Raw genomic sequence first — 18576 nt, 5'->3', positions numbered from 1 at the left:
GATTTTTTTTTAGTGGGTAGATTTGGGAACTGTGCTATTTGGGCTGTTTCCTATTATTTCACATAGTAAACTCCATGGATTTTATTTTTTTAAAGCAATTCCCTTTGACATGGAAGGAAAGGACAGACATCTGGGCTATTACATGGAATGAATCTTTAACCTGGAAAAAATGTCAAATTCCATCATTTTTTTTAACTTTTCAGTTTGGACTTTGAAAAATTCTGGAATGCAAAAGACTCTTACATTTTTAAAATCAGTTAGCACTTCAGCATGAAGTGCATTTAAATTAACTTGAAATTTATCTTTGATTAAGAACAAAGACCTAGGGGCACCTGGGTGGCTCAGTGGGTTAAGCATCTGCCTTTGGCTTGGGTCATGGTCCCAGGGTCCTGGGATCGAGCCCCACATCAGGCTCTCTGCTCAGCGGGGAGTCTGCTTCTCCATCTCCTTCTGCCTGTCTCCCTGCTTGTGCCCTGTCTGTCTCTCAAATGAATAAATAAAATCTTAAAATAAAAAAAAAGAACTAAGACCTAAAACATAAATTTTTTCATCTGAAGTCATATAGTGGGGAGGTAGTATCTTTCTAGATTCCATTTACTTATAAGAAATTTAACTTCTCCATTACTACCATTTATCACATTGACCCCTTCCTCTGTAGTCATACTTGTCATACTTTTTTATGCCAGTTTGCCCATTGAAACAAACATTAATTACCTAAGATACCAGCATTTTCAGCCTTGCAGTCCAGATGTGATAACAACTATAGAGACATACACACACAGAATGGGAATAAGTGGAAATCCCAAAAGTGAACCCCCTCCCCAATTTGTTTTCAGTGTGTCAGTGAAAGAAGACAAGGCCAATCTAAAAAAAAGAAAAAAGAAATAGGGGCTGCATTGCTTGGAGGCCTCAGGGATGTGGTATGTGGTAATAGAACCATGACTAGGGAGTTTAGTTACTAATGTGCAAAATATGCGTTCATTTAAAGGAATACTGCTTTTAAATTGCTTTTAAAGATTATGCTTTAGAATTCTTTATAAAATTTTCTGCAGTGGGTATGCATTTGTGATCAGAAGTAAAATACAATTCTTTTTGAGAGATAGGTGATGTTTGTGGAAAATTACCCAACTTCACCACTCTCCAAATCCTTTGCTTTCTTGAAACAGTTCCTTCTTGGGCTCCTGGGTGGTTCAGTCGGTTAAGCATCTGCCCTTAGCTCGGATCATGATCCCAGAGTCCTGGGATGGAATCCTGCATCAGGCTCCGTGTGTGCCTCTCACTCTGCCTCTCTCCCTCTCACTCTCTCTCTTTCTCTCTCTCATGAGTAAGTAAAATCTTAAAAAAGAAAAAGAAAGAAACAATCCCTTCTGTGACTGGCAGTGTTGATATATCTATCATAGGTAGGAAATGGCTAACAAAGAACTGGTACCATGAGCCTGCTGCTAGGGCTCTTGTACAGAGCCCAAGAACCTTCCACATCAGCCCCTAAGTGTTAAACCTTATCCTTGAAGAATTGTGTATGTGAGTTTAAAAAATAAAATAATGCTGAGTTGATCTACTTTCTCTGGTTTGTATAGCCAGGCCTCAATTTCTATAATGTGTAATACTAGATAGGCCTAAACTCTGAACTCTCATCTTTTCGTAAGCTAAAGATTATTTTAGCCATTCAGCTCTCTTAATTACTTCATGGAAATAACATCAAAAATAGGAAATGTGATTTATTTATAAAGCAATCATTGAAAACCATGTTTTCCAGGAATACGTGATATTTGAGTAGTACTCATAATATTGAATAAACAGTGTATCGAGCAAATATAAAGTGTGATACTATTAAAAGCTGAATTATAAAAGTTTATAAAAAGACTTGGAGGAAAACAATGTTGTAAATAGTAGTCTTGTTGGAACACTTATAGCCTGTTTTATTATTTCTTTTACACTTTTTTCCCCATATTTTTCAGAGTAAAATATGTATTGATTTCATAATAAAAATTTAAAACTTTGTTCATTTAAATACTCTGAAAGAGAAACAAAGGAAAGCAGCAGGAGCCAGCCTCTGAGGAGGCCAGGGAGAAATCAGTGTCACTTTTGAGAGTAATGCCAGTCCTCGTTTCTGTAAATGAAGATTACTGAGCTCCTTATTCATTAGGTGGGTCAGAGGTGTCCTGTGCATGGAAAATGCCAGCCTAGTGAAATGCAACAGGTGCATTGTAGGGCCTGGGAACATTTTGAGAATTGCCAGCATTTTGGTGGGGCTTCGCAGCTCTCACAGCTGCTGTGTGTCAAGCAGGTGCTGCTCTAACACTTTAGCATTCTGAGATGTGAGATCCGGCCCAGCTCTTCCCAAGCACACCAGCCTTTGACCAACTACCAAGTACCTGATCAGAGTGTTGTCATGAGAGCCGTCAGATGAAATTTTGGGCAGAAGCCATTTGTCATTTAATGTGTTTCCAAAGGGAGCAAAGAGATAGTTAATCATCCAGGGTGAAGGAAATACAAAAAACAAACAAACAAACACAGGACTGTTTTTCAAGAAAAACATCAAACCAGTCTTACAACTGAGAGAATTTCAAAGTCCTTGGCTGTGAGTCAGGTGTTTGGTGTTATATAAGGATTTATCAATCACTGTTTAGAAGGACTATCGGATAGCTCTGTGAAATGAATGAGGGGAGCTTAAGCCAGGTTGAGGCAGATTTAGTAATGAGTTCACTCATCACATCTCATGGCCAAGAAAAACATGCACCTTCTCCAGAGACAGAATTTTTCTTCCATTCCAGGAGGAGAAGGAACACATGAAGTATATATTGTCCAGGCTTTCAGTGAGCAAATTTCACTAGCAGTTTTTTGTAACCACTCATAAATAAATGGGAAGAGAAATCGTGAGGTAACTGGAGTCTTTCTGTATCAGGAATGTCATCTTTGTAAAAACAAGTTAGTCCTGTGTTTAATCCCCTGCCTAAATACGGAACTCTCAGTTTCTGTTGATAGACTAAGCCGACATTCCCTACCTGTCTCCAGAAACGGTTGGGTGTGACAGTGTAAATGTGCAAGTGTGTGGAACTGTATCTTTTATAATCCTGAAGATTTCAGTGGTGCTTAGAGGAGCTTTAGTCTTTGGTCAGCTTTCTTTGACTTGGGAGGCATGAAGATACTTGAACTTCTTGTTTCAGAATGACCTTGACTTTCCTCAATTTTTTCGCTTCAGATCATCCAGCCCCTCTTAGAACTTGACCAAAATAGAAGCAAATTAAAGTTGTATATTGGACACCTGACAGCCCTCTGCCATGACCGAGACCCCCTGATCCTTCGTGGACTCACTCCACCAGCTTCCTATAATTTGGACGATGACCAGGCAGCTTGGGAGAATGAGCTGCAGAAGATGACCCAGGAACAGGTAAGCCCCTCACTTGAACTTTGACAAGATCTTGTTAAAATCCGGCTGCTAGGGGCGCCTGGGTGGCTCAGTTGTTAGGCGTCTGCCTTCGGCTCGGGTCATGGTCCCGGAGTCCTGGAATCGAGCCCTACATCGGGCTCCCTGCTCAGGGAGGAGCCTGCTTCTCCCTCTGCCTACTGCTCCCCCTACTTAGCTCATTCTCTCTGTGTTGAATAAACAAATAAAATCTTAAAAAAAAAAAAAAATTCAGCTGCTACTTAGGTTGGTGCAATTAGAGCCCCTTGGGAAGTTCAGTGTTCAGATTCAAGATTCTTAGCAATGGATAGTTCTTCAACAGATATAGGAATTACCATTTGCAAGAAGTACCCCTTTATTCTTCCCTCAGTGTGACTTACTCAAGTATCAGAAAGGGCTGATTAGAAAGGAGAGGGTTGGGGTGCCTGGGTGGCTTAGTTGGTTAAGGTCCAACTCTTGGTTTCTGCTCAGGTCGTGATCTCAGGGTCTTGAGATGGAGCCCCAAGTTGGGCTCCACGCTCAGCACAGAATCTGCTTGAGATTCTCTCTCTCTCCCTCTGTCCCTCCCCCTACTGTGCTCATTGTCTCTCTCTCTCTAAAATAAATAAATCTTTGAGGAAAAAAAAAAAAGGAGAGGGTTAAAGATAGTCTGTTAATATGCTGTACTTTATTTCATAAAAGTGATGATCACTAATAATTGTGACCACTGAAGGAAAATCTGAGCTAAGGATACTTTGATAAAGGATTTTTTCCAAGATTTTTTTATTTATTCATTTGAGAGAAAGAAAGAGAGATAGACCACAAGACCCATGGGGAGGGTCAGAGGGACACAGAGAAGCAGACTCCCCACTGAGCAGGGAGCCAGACCTGGGGTGGGGGGATCAATCCCAGGACTCAGGGATCATGAGCTGAGCTGAAGGCAGATGCTTAACTTTAGCCTGCGGATAAAGGAGTCTTGACAAGTCAGTAGCAAGTATTTTCAGTTGTCTATAAGGAACAGTGGGTCACAACAGACTAAGTTTTTAAGTGAAAGAACCGTTAGATGAATTAGTTTAGGTGCTCTGCATGCTACATTTTCTACATACTATTGCCTGTAAAAATCCAATAATTCTCTTTTGTTCATACTGTGAATTTTTTTTGTTGTTGTTTGATAAAGAAAGGCTAGTCTGGAGATACAAACTGAGGATAAAAGAAACAGATAAGGGCGTCTGATGGCTCAGTCAGTTGAGCGTCCAACTCTTGATTTCAGCTCAGGTCATGATCCTGAGATCCTGGGATCGAGCCCCAAGTTGGGTCCCTGCTCAGTGGGGAGTCTGCTTCTTTCTCTCCCATTGACCCTTTCCCCCCATTCATGCTACGAGTGTGCTCTCTCTCTCTCTCAAGTAAATAAAATCTTAAGAAAAAAGGGATAAAAATTGATGAGAATAGCAATAAAGAGCAGACATGGAAAGTGAAGGAAAGAAAACTAAATAAACACAGAAAAAGAGAAATAGAACAGTTTTAAAACATTAGCTCTGAGCTCCTTTAGTTGCTCTTCACAGAGGGGTTGATGATATCCCTAACTAGGCTATGATCATACCAACTGAGAGACTTAATTGTACTCATGTTGTAAATTTACTAAAATTCTCCAGAATTTTGAAGGTATATGCTATTTTCCAGCTAAATCCTTGCGATTTGTTGAACAGTCTTTGTTTACTCATAATGTGTGAAGAAAAATTATGTTAAATACAGACACTTCCATGGTATAATATTAAAGTCAACCCACAGATCAAGAAATACAGATTAGACTCTTTGAGCTCTACATACTTCTCCACGATATGGATATTCCCTCATAGTAGACATATTTAATAGCCTAATTAGTTATCTGCTTTACACTATTTGATGAGAAAGGTAAGACCTACCTCTCAAATTTAGCACATTGCCATAGAAATTTTGAATTCCCTCTTCTTGAAAGAGGGAAGAATGTAAAGGACAGAATAAAGTTGGATTCCCAATAGCTAAAGGATATTTAAAATATGCATGCCTAGTTAATTTTTAAAACTTTCACTTCCAAATTTTAACAGAAGAATGGTACTTCTTGGGACGCCTGAGTACTCAGTCAGTTAAGCATTTGCTTTCAGCTCAGGTCATGATCCATTCCTCTCCCAAGGTCCTGGGTTCACCTCAGGGTTCCCAGCTCAGCAGGGAGCCTCCTTCTCCCTCCCTCTGCCGGTCCCCATGCTTGTGCGGTCTCGCTCGTGCTCTCTCTCTCTCTCTCTCTCTGTTAAATAAAATCTATTAAAAAAAAAAAAGAACAGTCTTCTTAAAGCACTGACATAGTGATGTATCAAAATTGAACTGGCATTAAATTATGTATTTGTATAACAGCTTGTCTTTGAAATGAAAAAAGTATTTTTGCTTTGTTCTGTTTTTCAAATATGCTCCAATGGACTTAACTTAGTTTTCCTAAGGGAAATAGTATCTCCAGGGTGAGACCAAAATAGGAAATTTCAAACTAAGAATTTTTTGGAAAGTTTTAAATGAATGAGACCAAGAATTCATTAATAGGCTTGCCATTATACATTATGTTACAATCAAGCTGCTGTAATCATCAAAGTTGTGCTCACATACATGAATTGTGTTAATATGTTTCTTCTTGACTGAGAATGTTCTTCAGTCACTGAAGTTACTGCCTGAGGTGTTTGAAGTTGTCTCTTTAGCAGGCTTCCCTGGGAACCCAGAGAAACAGAGGATTTAAGTCATCTGTAAAGGAATACAGCAACTAACACCACCTTCTATAAGCTTCTCCTTGGGTGCTAAAGATTGGTGGAGAAACCAGCCAATTTTCTGCCACCTCACCACAAATAAGAATTGAAGGGAACCGTACAAGCTCTTGAGAAAGATGACCCCTAGCACTGCAAAATGATTGGTCTATGAAGATATTATGATCGAGGTTTACTTTAGTTTTTGAAGCCCAGGAAACATAAGACGCAAATCATTGCCAAATACGCACATTGGTATATTTTGTGTAGGGGGGTGTGGTGTGTTTACATTTTTGTTTTGGGGAATGTAGAGGCCTTTGCAGTTGACATTTGTGTTATCCAACTATGTGTGTCCAGTGCCTTTCACTGCCACTGTGCCTCCCCCCACCCAGTAACACCCTCATGAGGACAGGACAGGAGCCTTGTCTATCCCAAGAATAATGCCTAGCATGTAGTATCTGCTCAATAAGTATTTGCTGAATGAATAAGAGAAGAAGACAGATTGGATAAACTCCATACTCCTTATTATATCCTACAAGGCTGTCCTTCATTGGCCTGTTTGTTAAATGCACTTCTCTTCTCATCCTAGCCTTGAAGCATACACAACCACTTACTTTTAAACAACTAAAAGTTTTTATACTTTTGCCCTTTTGCTCATATTGATCCTTCTGCCTAATATGCCCTTCCCTACCTTGTCTCCTGGACAATACCTAAATAGGAATTTATTTAGTTTTTAAGTTCAGCTCAGACATCATTTCTTCTATGTATGCATTCCTGAAACCCTAGGCAGAATGTGCGGCTCCCTCCTCTGCGTTTCTGTAGTACCTACAACAACTCGTTATACTTGTTTTCATATCCATCTTCCCATTCTAGCCTTTCTATCTGTTAAAGACATGAACTATATCATTTTCATCTTAAAATTAGCACCATATCAACAAGTACCACTTGCGCAGTAACTTAAATGAGTGAGTGAATTCTAGTGAGTTCTGCGTATTTATTAGTTAGTGTTTCCTATTTGAGATTCTTATTTCTCCCAACTGGGAAAGTCATCACTGCCGGAACCATGTCATATTTCTAAAGTGCCTAGCATAGTATTTGTTTCATATATACTTAGTGTATACTTATATACACAGTGTAAGTTTAGTATATACTTAGTATATACATATATACACAGTATATGTTCATATATACTTAGTGTATACTTATATACACAGTGTATGTTTTGTATATACTTAGTGTATACTTATATACACAGTGTATGTTTAGTATATACTTAGCTGATTATTTAAATATTGGGCAACCCAAGACAGTTTCCTCTGGGCCATTCAGTAGCTTTGGATAAGCTTACTGTTGATGTCAGGACCCATTCAGACTCATCCTGAGTCATAACCCTGTAATCTGCAACAGCCCAGCCTATAGAAACATAACCTTATATCTGAAGATTTACCAGAAATTGTTTTGTTTCCTTTGCCTTTTTAGAACCTGGCTACCATACCAACTGAACTTACAGATTTGCTTATTTTTCTTACTTACTGGTTTTTGTTTTACATATCCTGAGGCTCTGTTATTAAGTAAATACACATTAATGATTATTATGTCTTCTTGATTAATTAATTCTTTTATTATTATGTGACAGTAACATAATCATTCCAGCTTTCTTTAATATGTGCATGGTGTATCTTTCTCCATATATTTGCTTTTAAGCTATCTGGGTCTTTATATATAAAAAGAGTTTCTTGAAGATAGCATATATTCCACCAGCACCAGGTACAGGTGTAGGGGGCAAGTCTGTCTCTCCCTCCTTGGTTCCAGAGGGCAGGGCTACCTCCTAGGTTTCAATAGACCAGGCTATCACCCAGCACCAGAGGGGTGGAGTTGCCACCCCAGTGGACCTGGAGGACAGAACATCCAGCCAAAGAGGATTGTTCTTGAGCCTTAAAACCTAATGGAGTTTACCCTATGAACTTTTGAACTTGGCTTGGGATCCATGACCCTTTCTGAAATAGGAATGTCTAACCTATGCCTGTCCTACCATTGTATTTTAGAAGCAGATAATTTGTCTGATTTCAACAGATTCACATCTAGAGAGGAATTTTTGTCTCAGGGTAAATGATGCCTTGAGTCTCATCTACCTTTGATTTAGATGAGATTCCGGATTTAGAATTGAGGCTGAAATGAGTTAAGACTTTTGGACTGTTGGGATGAGGGTTAATGTGTTTTGCATGTGAGAAGCACATGAATTTGGGGGGTATGAAGATGAGGTATTATGAGCTGAATTATGTTCCCCAAAAAATTGTATACTGAAGCCCTAACTCCCAGAATGTGATTGTATTTGGAGATAGAGCATTCAATGAGGTAATTAAGTTAAAATGAGGCCGATGGGGTAGGCCTCAATCCATTGTGACTGGTGTCCATATAAGAAGAGGAGATTAGAACCTATAGAGAGATGCTAGGAATATGTAATCACAAAGGAAAAAAACATGTAAAGACACAGAAAGAAGGCAGTCATCTGCAAGCCAAGGAGAGAGCCTCAGAAGAAACCACCCTGCCAACACCTTGATCTTGAACTTCTAACTTCCAGAACTATGAGAAAATACATTTTTTTTCTGAGTGTTGAGCTACCCAGTCTGTGGTACTTTGTCTAGCAGTTTTGCAAACTAATATGCCTTCTTTTTGGAAGATACTCTTCTCTGGATACAGAATTCTAGGTTGTCTGTTTTGTTTTTTAATACTTTAAAGATGCTGTTACATTTTTATCTGGCTTCCATAGTTTCAGATGAAAAGTCTTTTATATTCATATATATATTTTTTTTTCTTGGTCATGTTTCTTTTTTCTCTGACTGTTTCAAGATTTTCTTTTTATCTTTTGTTTTCAGTCATTTGAAAATAATGTGGCTACTTGCATTTTTCTTTATATTTCCTGTTTGAACTAAAACCCTCTTTTGGATCTCTAAGTATCTTGGGTCTGTGTTTGTTGTCTTTCATTCATTTTAGAAAATTCTTGGCCATTATTTCTTCAAATATGTTTTTGTCCTTTCCATCTTCTTCTATAACTACAGTTGCATATTTGTTAGATCATCTAATCTTGTCCCACATCTTTTGGATGTCTCTTTTGTTTTGTTTTGTCTTTCATATTATATTTAGAGATTCCTGCTATCAATTTGGATAGTTTCCATTGATCTGTCTTCAAGTTCACTTGAGTTTTTTGTGTGTCTCATAATTTTTTCATTAAATGGCAAATATTATATATGAAAGAACAGTTGAAACTGAGGTCAATAATATTTTTATCTGGAAATAGGCATTCCTCTTCCATAAGGCCTTTAGCATTGGAGAGTACTCACATAAGGCAGTAATTGAGGGGCGCCCGGGTGGCTCAGTGGGTTAAGCCTCTGCCTTCGGCTCAGGTCATGATCTCAGGGTCCTGGGATCGAGCCCCACATCGGGCTCTCTGCTCAGCAGGGAGCCTGCTTCCCCCTCCTCCTCTGCCTGCCTCTCTGCCTGCTTGTGATGTCTCTCTGTGTGTGTCAAATAAATAAATAAATAAGTCTTTTTTTAAAGAAGTCAGTAATTGAGCTGGATTTGAGTTTTGTTTTTGCTGTAGTTACCTTCACTGCACCACAGGCTCCAAATTTTCTGGTGAGTTACCACCATCACATCTTTAACATAAATTCTAGAGTATTGATTTTTTTTTATTTTCCTACTTTGTTCTCAGCTTTCAGCAGGTTCCTAATGCCTGTGTCACAGAGGGCTCTTGTTGTATGCCTTTGCCCTTCTCCAAGTGGCAAACTGCTTTTGTTTCTCAGTCCAATACTCATTGTGGGGCCAGGGGAATTTCTTCATTTTTCTGCTCCACACTTAGTCTTAGGCAGCCTCAGTTTCAGTGTTCCTGCCCCATCTCCAGTGACAGACAATTCTCCCTGCTCTTTAGTGCAAGGTCTAGACTGCAGAAAGATTTGTTGCCCTTCCCCAGTAGCAGCAGACTTCTGCTTTGAATCAGTTAAGACAATGGGGGCATAGTGGACTTTCTGTCACTTCTCTGGAGATAGATTTCTTTGCCTAGTGTCAATGCAGAAGGTAGGCTGGATTTTTTACTACTATAGTGGCAGCCAGTCTTTGCCTAGGAACAGGGGTCAGGGGGGTTCCTGCTCTGTTCCTCATAGCACGCAGCTTTTCTTGTCAAAACAGGGTTAGGCTCTAGCACTTCTGCAGCACATGATTTTCGCTTTATATCAGAAAAGAGTCCAGGGTCAAAGTGTGCCTTGGGTGTCTGTCTTCTCATAGCAGCCATTACCACTTGTGCTCAAACAGGGCCCAGAGTGTGGAAAGACTTCTAGTGCCACTGCTCTACCTTCAGACCTTGCCAGGCCCCACATTCCTGTATCATAGAGGGACGACTGTCTCGGGATTCCTGCTCTGCCCCCTATCTTTCTAACAAATACACTGTGACATCCAGTAAAATTATTAGGAAATATGAGGATTGATATCATTTTTATTCCTGGTGTTGCATAAAATTGACAGAACTGGCATTGACTTACCCTAATAAGTCCTTTTTTGAAAGGTAGAAGATTGTGTAGGCCCATAGCACTATTAAGGTTTTTTTTTTCAACCTGTCAGACTTAATAGGTTGGTAGCTTAATGGTAATTATATAGCTAGATGGCAGAATGTGATGAATTCTTTTTAGGCTCTGCCTTGAAACAGTTCACACAGTGACTTTTTCTGAATTTTGTCAGTCTGCCCCCAAATTTTATACTCTCTGGAGCTGTCTTTAGTTAAGTTTTGATTAGACTGAACTTGATAGATAGGTACATGGATAACAGGCAAGCTACTGGTGTCAGCCTCATGGGAGATGATAAGTGGTAGAGTTTAGTTCCTCATTATTTTCAGTTATTATTTTACTAAGACTCTGCCTGATGAGCCCCTATCAACCTCGGAATTTTCTCTTGTTCTAAAATCTTGAACATGAAAAATTCTGACCCTACATCTCTAATCATATCTGGGCTTTCTTAATTTCAGGCTTCCTATCATACTGTGTCCATGTTGTTATCTACGAGAGCAATCTTAAGTATACATATTTTAGGAATCACAAAATTTTTTTGCAGAAGATTGAGAAAACCTATAGTTGCCATTTTTTATGTTATATGTATTTGGTTGCAGTTTTGGTCCATATGTTCTTCTCTGTGTGTGGTTGTACCAAATTATTTTTAATGAAATTTCTTAAGCATTCAGAAAAAGTATAGAGATTAATAGAACATCAGCTTTATACTCAGAATTAGCAAATATTACTTTGTTATATCTACTTCAGGGGTTTTTTAATACTAAATATAGTTAAAGTCTTTATGCCCCTTCTCAGTTGCATTTTTCCTTTTTCATCTATAGTGGCAATCACTCTCCAAATCTGGTGTGCATTTTTTCAGTCTACATTTTTACCTTTTTAACAAACAACACTTACTTGTTTCCATAAACAATATGTAATATTGTTCAGTGTGATACAAACTTGGAATGAATGATATCAAACTACTTCGGCTATAAATCTTACACCATTTTACATATATTCTGGAGCCCTAAAGAAGCTTTCTTTGAAAAAATAGATTGAGGTAGTGTCAAAGTAGAATGCTATTATGGTACAAAGTGGCTAGTACTAAGAAGTTTTGTTAAGTTCAATTTTAGATTTGAACATCTTCTCTGTTTATTTTAGTCCCATATTTGACCACTGTCTGTTATCTTCCAGAATCACAGCTCATAATGGCAATTCCAGATCTGTGTTCCCCACACTACGTTTCTACCCACTTCTCCTCCATAAGGTGCCTTCATTTCTTTGCCAGACCCTCTTGCCAGCTCTTGGACAGGAAATCTTGTTAGTGTCTCCCCGAGTCCAGCATTGACTCTAACTAACATATGACAATTTAATCTACCCAAGGAGTTGGGTTATTGGTTCTTGGGGCAAGTATTACAGAACCATGGAAATTGGTGAATTTTCACCTAAAACTTGTCAGTGTATACAGGCAATTAGAGGCTTTAAATTTTCAGACTTATTTTCATTGAGCTCAAGAATTTAGGTCTTGATGTATTTGGGATGGATAATGATGAGTTTAATGCAAGTGTTACGTATGTCTTTAAAAAGGTTATATCGAACATACGCTACCTATCATCTCCTTGGTTTCAGAAAGATACAACAAAGTGGGACACTCCAGATATTTGCAGGTGCAGATATTAGAAAGACCACACCCCTATATGTAAGCTTTCTCATAGCTGCAAGTGATTGTATCAGACTTTACAATGAGGTGAGGAAACATTTACAAGTCTCCAATGGCTCTCCTATTCATACACTTCTGTGTTGTATAACATGATTTCCCTGCAACAATGAACAACTTCTCAACTTGTCACCAGCACAGTGGCTCATAGAAAGTGAATGTGGTGACCAGGGTGGAGCATAATATTGTTCATGGGTCAAAGTACCCTGATTTGAAGATATTGTATGTATTGGGATTTACACATTGGCCAGAGTCAATATAGTCACCAAGATTAAATAGATTCGTTTGGGAATGCCTGTAGTTAATTGTACCCACTTTTCAGTATTTTGGTTTGCAGGTGAATGGATACATGCATACATACTTTATATTTTGAGGACTTCATATTTGAGTCTTATTCCTTTGGGTTTCTGTCTCTACACTGTACCAGGCATACATTGTTCAAATAATGAATTTAAGGCTACTTCATCTCCAGCTGCGATTTTGTCAAGGTCAGACAACCACGTAAACTTGGAACAGGTCACATTTGAGATTGTTTGTGGCCAGAGAAAGCTTGTTTTTAAATATCTTGTATACATGAAAGAACCATTATTTTATCTTTGAGATAATTCTTTCTAGCTCACATTATTTTTACTTCTTATCATAAAATTAAGAAGTTATATTCACAATATTATATTCATTCAGCTTTGAGGTTAAAGGGAACCATGTTCCAAAAGGATGGAATGAATAATCAGAAATCAGTTCTAAATCTTACAATACTCCAAATTGAGTGAGTAGTCTCGAAGCAATTCTTCTCTGAAGGAATAGAGGATATCAGAATCTCCTGAAGAACTGTCCTCAACTCTGCCCTTCCCATCTTCATGATTCTAATAATCAAGGGGAAATGAGGTTAGAGAAGAATAAGGCAAATCTGGAAGTGAGCTCTCAGGCACTGTCAAGAGAGGAGTTTGATTGGTTATATAGTCTGTAGTGTCTCACAAGATTAAAACAAACTAGGATTCCCCATGGGTCCTCATCTAGGATCAAATTATAAGCTGCATCTTCAACCTCCTTCCGGTATACACAACAGTGAGTTTCATAGGCTTTTTTTTTTAAACATCTCAACAATATAATAACACCAGAGTTCATTTAAATAGAAATGACTTTAAGGAGACCCTAAATATTGCTGCCCAAGTACTGAGATATTCAGGACTCCTTGGAGACGTGGTGAGTCTAACGCCGTGTGTGGCATAGGACAACATAAATCTAGAACATCTCACTATACCAGAAAGTAAGGAAGTGCTCCAAGAGTGGTAGAATATGTCAAAAGGACATGGGGCTCTCAATGGCAAAAGTTTTGGAGAATGTGAACAATGAAATCAATATTGATAGTAGATTATAACCCATTCAATAAAATAGAAATCTATAAATCTATACTGGTATAAAGATATAAATGGATCAACAAAGGAGAGGAAAAAGAAAGCTTTATCCTGTGAGAGAATGTGAGCTAATAAAGGTGGAAGGAATGATGGATTTAGAGAACCACGATTTGGCAACCATCTTAGTAATAACTGCTTTGGGCAAGAATCATCAAGAAATGTGAAAACCGGGATGCCTGGGTGGCTCAGTGGGTTAAGCTGCTGCCTTCGGCTCAGGTCATGATCCCAGCGTCCTGGGATCGAGTCCCACATTGGGCTCCTTGCTCAGCGGGGAGCCTGCTTCTCCCTCTGCCTCTGCCTGCCACTCTATCTGCTTGTGCTCACTCTCGCGCGCGCGCTCTCTCTCTCTCTCTCTCTGACAAATAAATAAATAAAATATTTGAAAAAAAAAATTTTAATAAAAAAAAAAGAAAGAAAGAAATGTGAAAACCAGTAGATAAAAGTTTATATTTGCATAGTCTGAAGGTATCTCTTCATTAATAAAGTATTTCACTTAGCATAAAACTCTTTTAGTTAATTTACATTGGAAGAACCTAATGAATACCATTTAAACCAAATGACTAAAGTTAAGCCAAGTGACTAAAGTTAACATCACCATTAGTGGGACAAATCAGCATTACATGTTTTCTGATAATATGCACTGAGAAGAACCCCAATTTCTGCCAAACAATATGTAATCTAAATTTAACAATTAGGAAACATACACGAAGTTACATGTAGATATAATAAATGAATGATAAAGCAAAGATAGTGAAATATTAGCAATTAAGTAATCTGTGTGAACGGTTGGACAGTTCTTGTATTCTTACAACTTTTCTGTAAGTTTGAAATTTTTTCAAAATAAAAAGAATTAGGGGGGCACCTGGGTGGCTCAGGCAGCTGGGCATCTGCCTTTGGCTCAGGTCATCATCCCAGGGTCCTGAGATTGAGTCCCTCATCGGGCTCCTTGCTCAGTGGGGAGACTGCTTCTCCCTCTGGCTGCTGCTCCCCCTGCTTGTGCTCTCTCTTTCACTGACAAATAAATGAAAAATTTGTTTTAAATACTTTAAATAAAATTTTAAATAAAATTAAATTTAGGTCAGTATCAACTAAGTATTAATTAAATAAAATTAAAATTTAGGTCAGTAAATATGGGGTTCAGATTTTCATCATCTTGTGAAAATGGAGATGCCTAAGAGTATTGAAAATATTAAGAAGTGTCTAGACAACTCCAAAATATTACCTGTAGGCAGCAACAAGATGATATAATCAGTTACAGAATGGACTTTTTGTATATTGACTGATTCAGTGTGGGGTAGACATTATAAGAAGGCAGTTTTTAGTTAAAAAAAAAAAATCTTACTAGATCTGTCAGAAAAAAAAATGGACAGCTGTATATGAAATCAGTTCTTCACTGGAGGAGAAGCTGCTCAGTTGGATTGTACAAGGAATTCAGCATTGGGAGAGGAGTTGAGTCAGATTATTTGTAAGGTTGGTTTTTTACCCCCACCAACCCTGATTGTCTATTATTCTAACATAAACAGCCTCCCAAAATTTTAGGACTATATTTGAATGTGACATTGTAGCTCAAGCAAAAAAATGAAATAATTAGGGGTGTCTGGGTGGCTCAGTGGGTTAAAGCTTCTGCCTTCGGCTCAGGTCATGATCCTAGGGTCCTGGGATCGAGCCCCACATCGGGCTCTCTGCTCAGCAGGAAACCTGCTTCCTCCTCTCTCTCTCTCTCTGACTGCCTCTCTGCCTATTTGTGATCTCTGTCAAATAAATAAATAAAATCTTTAAAAAATATAAAATAATTAGAAGACTTAAAAAGAGGAAGATAGAAATATTTAAAAAATAAACAACTGTTTCAAAAGGGCAGCTTACATAAAAAAAATAAAGGTATAGAACTCAATTATAGGGTGAAGGCTTTTGTCTAAATGGTGAGGAAGCCTGTGTTTCTCCTTTTTTCTATTTCTTCTGAGGGCAAAATGAGAGAGTATATTAAATTACGTAAAGAAATATTTCAGTTAAACAGGGAAGGATCTGTGAACATGGAATAAATTTCAAAGGGCTGTGGTAGAATTTCCTTTCAGAGAGATTTAAAAACTAACGTTGAGTCTAGACACTTAGTGCCCCTCCCTCACCCCATCATACTTGTCAATATTGTGCCCATTTGATACAGATCATTTCATACTACCAGTAAATATATATAGCCTATATATTGAATGATTGAATATTTTTAAAAGCAGGGGTTTTCATTTTTAAAATTTTAATTAAAAGCCCTGAAATTTTAGGTAAAGCCAGTGTTTTGGGTTCTAAAATTGTGCCTTTGTAAACAAGGATTAGCAATGGGTAGTTGTTTTAAGGACTTTAATTTAAAAATGTGTTTTAATTTCAGATATTAGCCACATGCATATATATAGCTATAAGTACCCTCACATTAGCAGGCATAGAAATGTAAAACACTAAACATAACAAAAATTTTTTAAAAATTGGACTTTATCAAAACTTTAAACTTGTGTTCATCAAAATGCTGGGAGAAAAGTATCCACCGTGTGTGAGTGTGTGTGTTAATAAGCAAAGGACTTCCATGAGAAGATATTTTAAAAGTCTATAAAAAAAAGATAAAATAACAAAATTTTTAAGCAGGCAGAAGACTTGATTGAATGGACACTTTACAAGAAGAAGATACACAAATTAGACACATAAAAAATGCTCACACAGATGAAAGCCACAATGAGATTGTACTACAGTCCCACAAAAAATGGTTGAAATTAACAAAACTGGTAATACTGGTTGTTAGTTGGGGATGTGGAGCGACTGGAACTCTGAGAAATTGCTGGTGAGAATTTAAAGTAGTACAAGACTTCGGGAAACTGTTAGGCAGTTTCTTATTAAGTTAGATATACTCCTATAACTCAAGAGAAGTGTCCACAAAAAGATGTATACAGGAGTGTTCATAACAACTTTATTTGTAAAAGCCCAAAACTGGAGACAGTACATGTATTCATTGATAAAGTAGATATTTTTAATTATTTTGTGTCATGTAATGGAAACTAAACAGTAAACGACAGTGAACCAATACAAGCAACTTTACAAATGAACCTCAGAAACACTCTCAAGCAAAAGAAGGCAGATACAAAATAAAATGTAATTAATGTATGATTTCACTTATATGACAATTTATGAACAGGGTAAACAATCTATGGTGGTAAAAATTAGAACACTGGTTACCAAAGGAATTAACTAAAAAAGAGAGTACGAGAGACTTTCTGGGATGTTGAAAATGTTGTATAGTTTGGTTGTGGAGACAGTTTATGTGAGCATATGGATTTATCAAAATTCACCAAATTGTACACTTGAAGATCCATGCATTTCACAATATGTCAATGATAGTTAAATTAAGAGGAAAACAGAGGGCGCCTGGTTGGCCCAGTCAGAAGAGCATGTGACTCTTGATCCTTGGGGTCGTGAGTTTGAGCCCCATGTTGGGCATGGAGCCTACTTTTAAAAAATAAACTTTTTTTTAAAAGTTAATAAAAAATGAAAACAGGAAAAGCATACCCCACTACCAGTCTCTTTTTAACTTATTAAAGCAGTTTGACTGATAAGCAGCATCTGCTAAAAAGCTAAAAATGGAATTTCTTCTTAGAGTGTAAATTCTTTTTTTCCACCATGAATGCCAGCCTCCCATCAGGGGCCCGACCACACTGGAATGAACTTGTATCAGCCAGCCTGCTCTGTGGGTCATGGAGCTTTGGATTCCAGCTCCCTTTCCCAGCGCTCTGTCCCATTTTTTAATTTCCAGGGAAGTATTGTTCTAAAACTTGGCTCAGACCTTGTCCTCTCCTTGGATTCCTTCTTCCATTTGTTTTCTTGATTTTGATCAATCACTCTTTGGCTTATATCCCTCTCTTTTCGAGGTGGTGAATCAGGGGGGTTTAATGCTGGGGCAGTATTGGGCACAGAACCTAGAAGTCATCTCCCTCACTCAGGGAAGGCATCAATCACCCGTCACAACATGATGTTTCATTCTTCTCTCTTGAATGCATTTGCACAGATTGTTGTCCCACACAAGTGAGCCAAATGGACTTATGAGCTATTGGGGGGCAGAAGATGGGGGCAGCAGGAAGGGAAAATAAAGGGAGAAAGAAAAAGAATGGTTCTTTGTGGGGCAACAAACTTTGTTCTGGTTCCCAGCCTGACTGTTTCTGATCTGGTTTTCTTCTTTCTGGGATGTTTGAACTTGTTTCCTCAGCTCCGATGTTGAACTCTTGTCCAAAAAACTAAGAGCAGCAGAGTGTGAGAGGCTGAGAGAGGCAAGGCCAGCCATCCAGCAAAAATAACTGCAGAGCTGTGAAGATAAATGTGTGTCTGTATCGGAACTGGGCTTGAGAATGGGTGGGGGTGGGGTGGGGTGTCTGTGTGTGTGTGTGTGTGTGTGTGTGTGTGTGTGTGTGTGTGTGTGTCTTAACAAATTTATGAGAAACACCCTGTGGAGTAGCCTCACTGCTTCTCTCCCTCTGCTCTCACACAGTCTGGCACTTTCTCCTCCCTCTGACAGCTGCCATTAACCTTTTTCTGCAAAGAGCAGAGTATCTTGCCAGTTGGATGTTGAAAATCTGGCAGAGAAAAGCTCGTTCAAAAAAAGGGGGGAGGAAGATAGGGAAGAGCTCGGCAGACACCACAAGAGAGGATGGGGGCTGACAGGGTGCTAAGCTGGAGCACGGGACACAAGACTGTTGCCTTACTTCTGATAAAACCCCCAAAAGCTGAGTTGGGG

At 38.4% G+C, this 18576-nt stretch overlaps 1 protein-coding gene across 1 annotated transcript in view; it reads left to right on the top strand.

Moving 5' to 3' along the window:
* Nucleotides 1-18576, top strand: part of LOC111159681 (ELKS/RAB6-interacting/CAST family member 1) — a 510890-nt gene that overhangs the window by 467834 nt on the left and 24480 nt on the right. The window contains exon 17 of the mRNA XM_022522253.1: nt 3203-3391. Coding sequence (XP_022377961.1) covers nt 3203-3391 — 189 coding nt within the window. The remainder of the gene's footprint in view (nt 1-3202; nt 3392-18576) is intronic.

Source organism: Enhydra lutris, unplaced genomic scaffold (assembly GCF_002288905.1).
Source record: "Enhydra lutris kenyoni isolate GAN:26980312 unplaced genomic scaffold, ASM228890v2 scaffoldscaffold69, whole genome shotgun sequence".
Lineage (NCBI taxonomy): Eukaryota > Metazoa > Chordata > Mammalia > Carnivora > Mustelidae > Enhydra > Enhydra lutris.
Note: the sequence above shows the minus strand (reverse complement) of the source record. Positions and strands in the feature narration are given on the sequence as shown.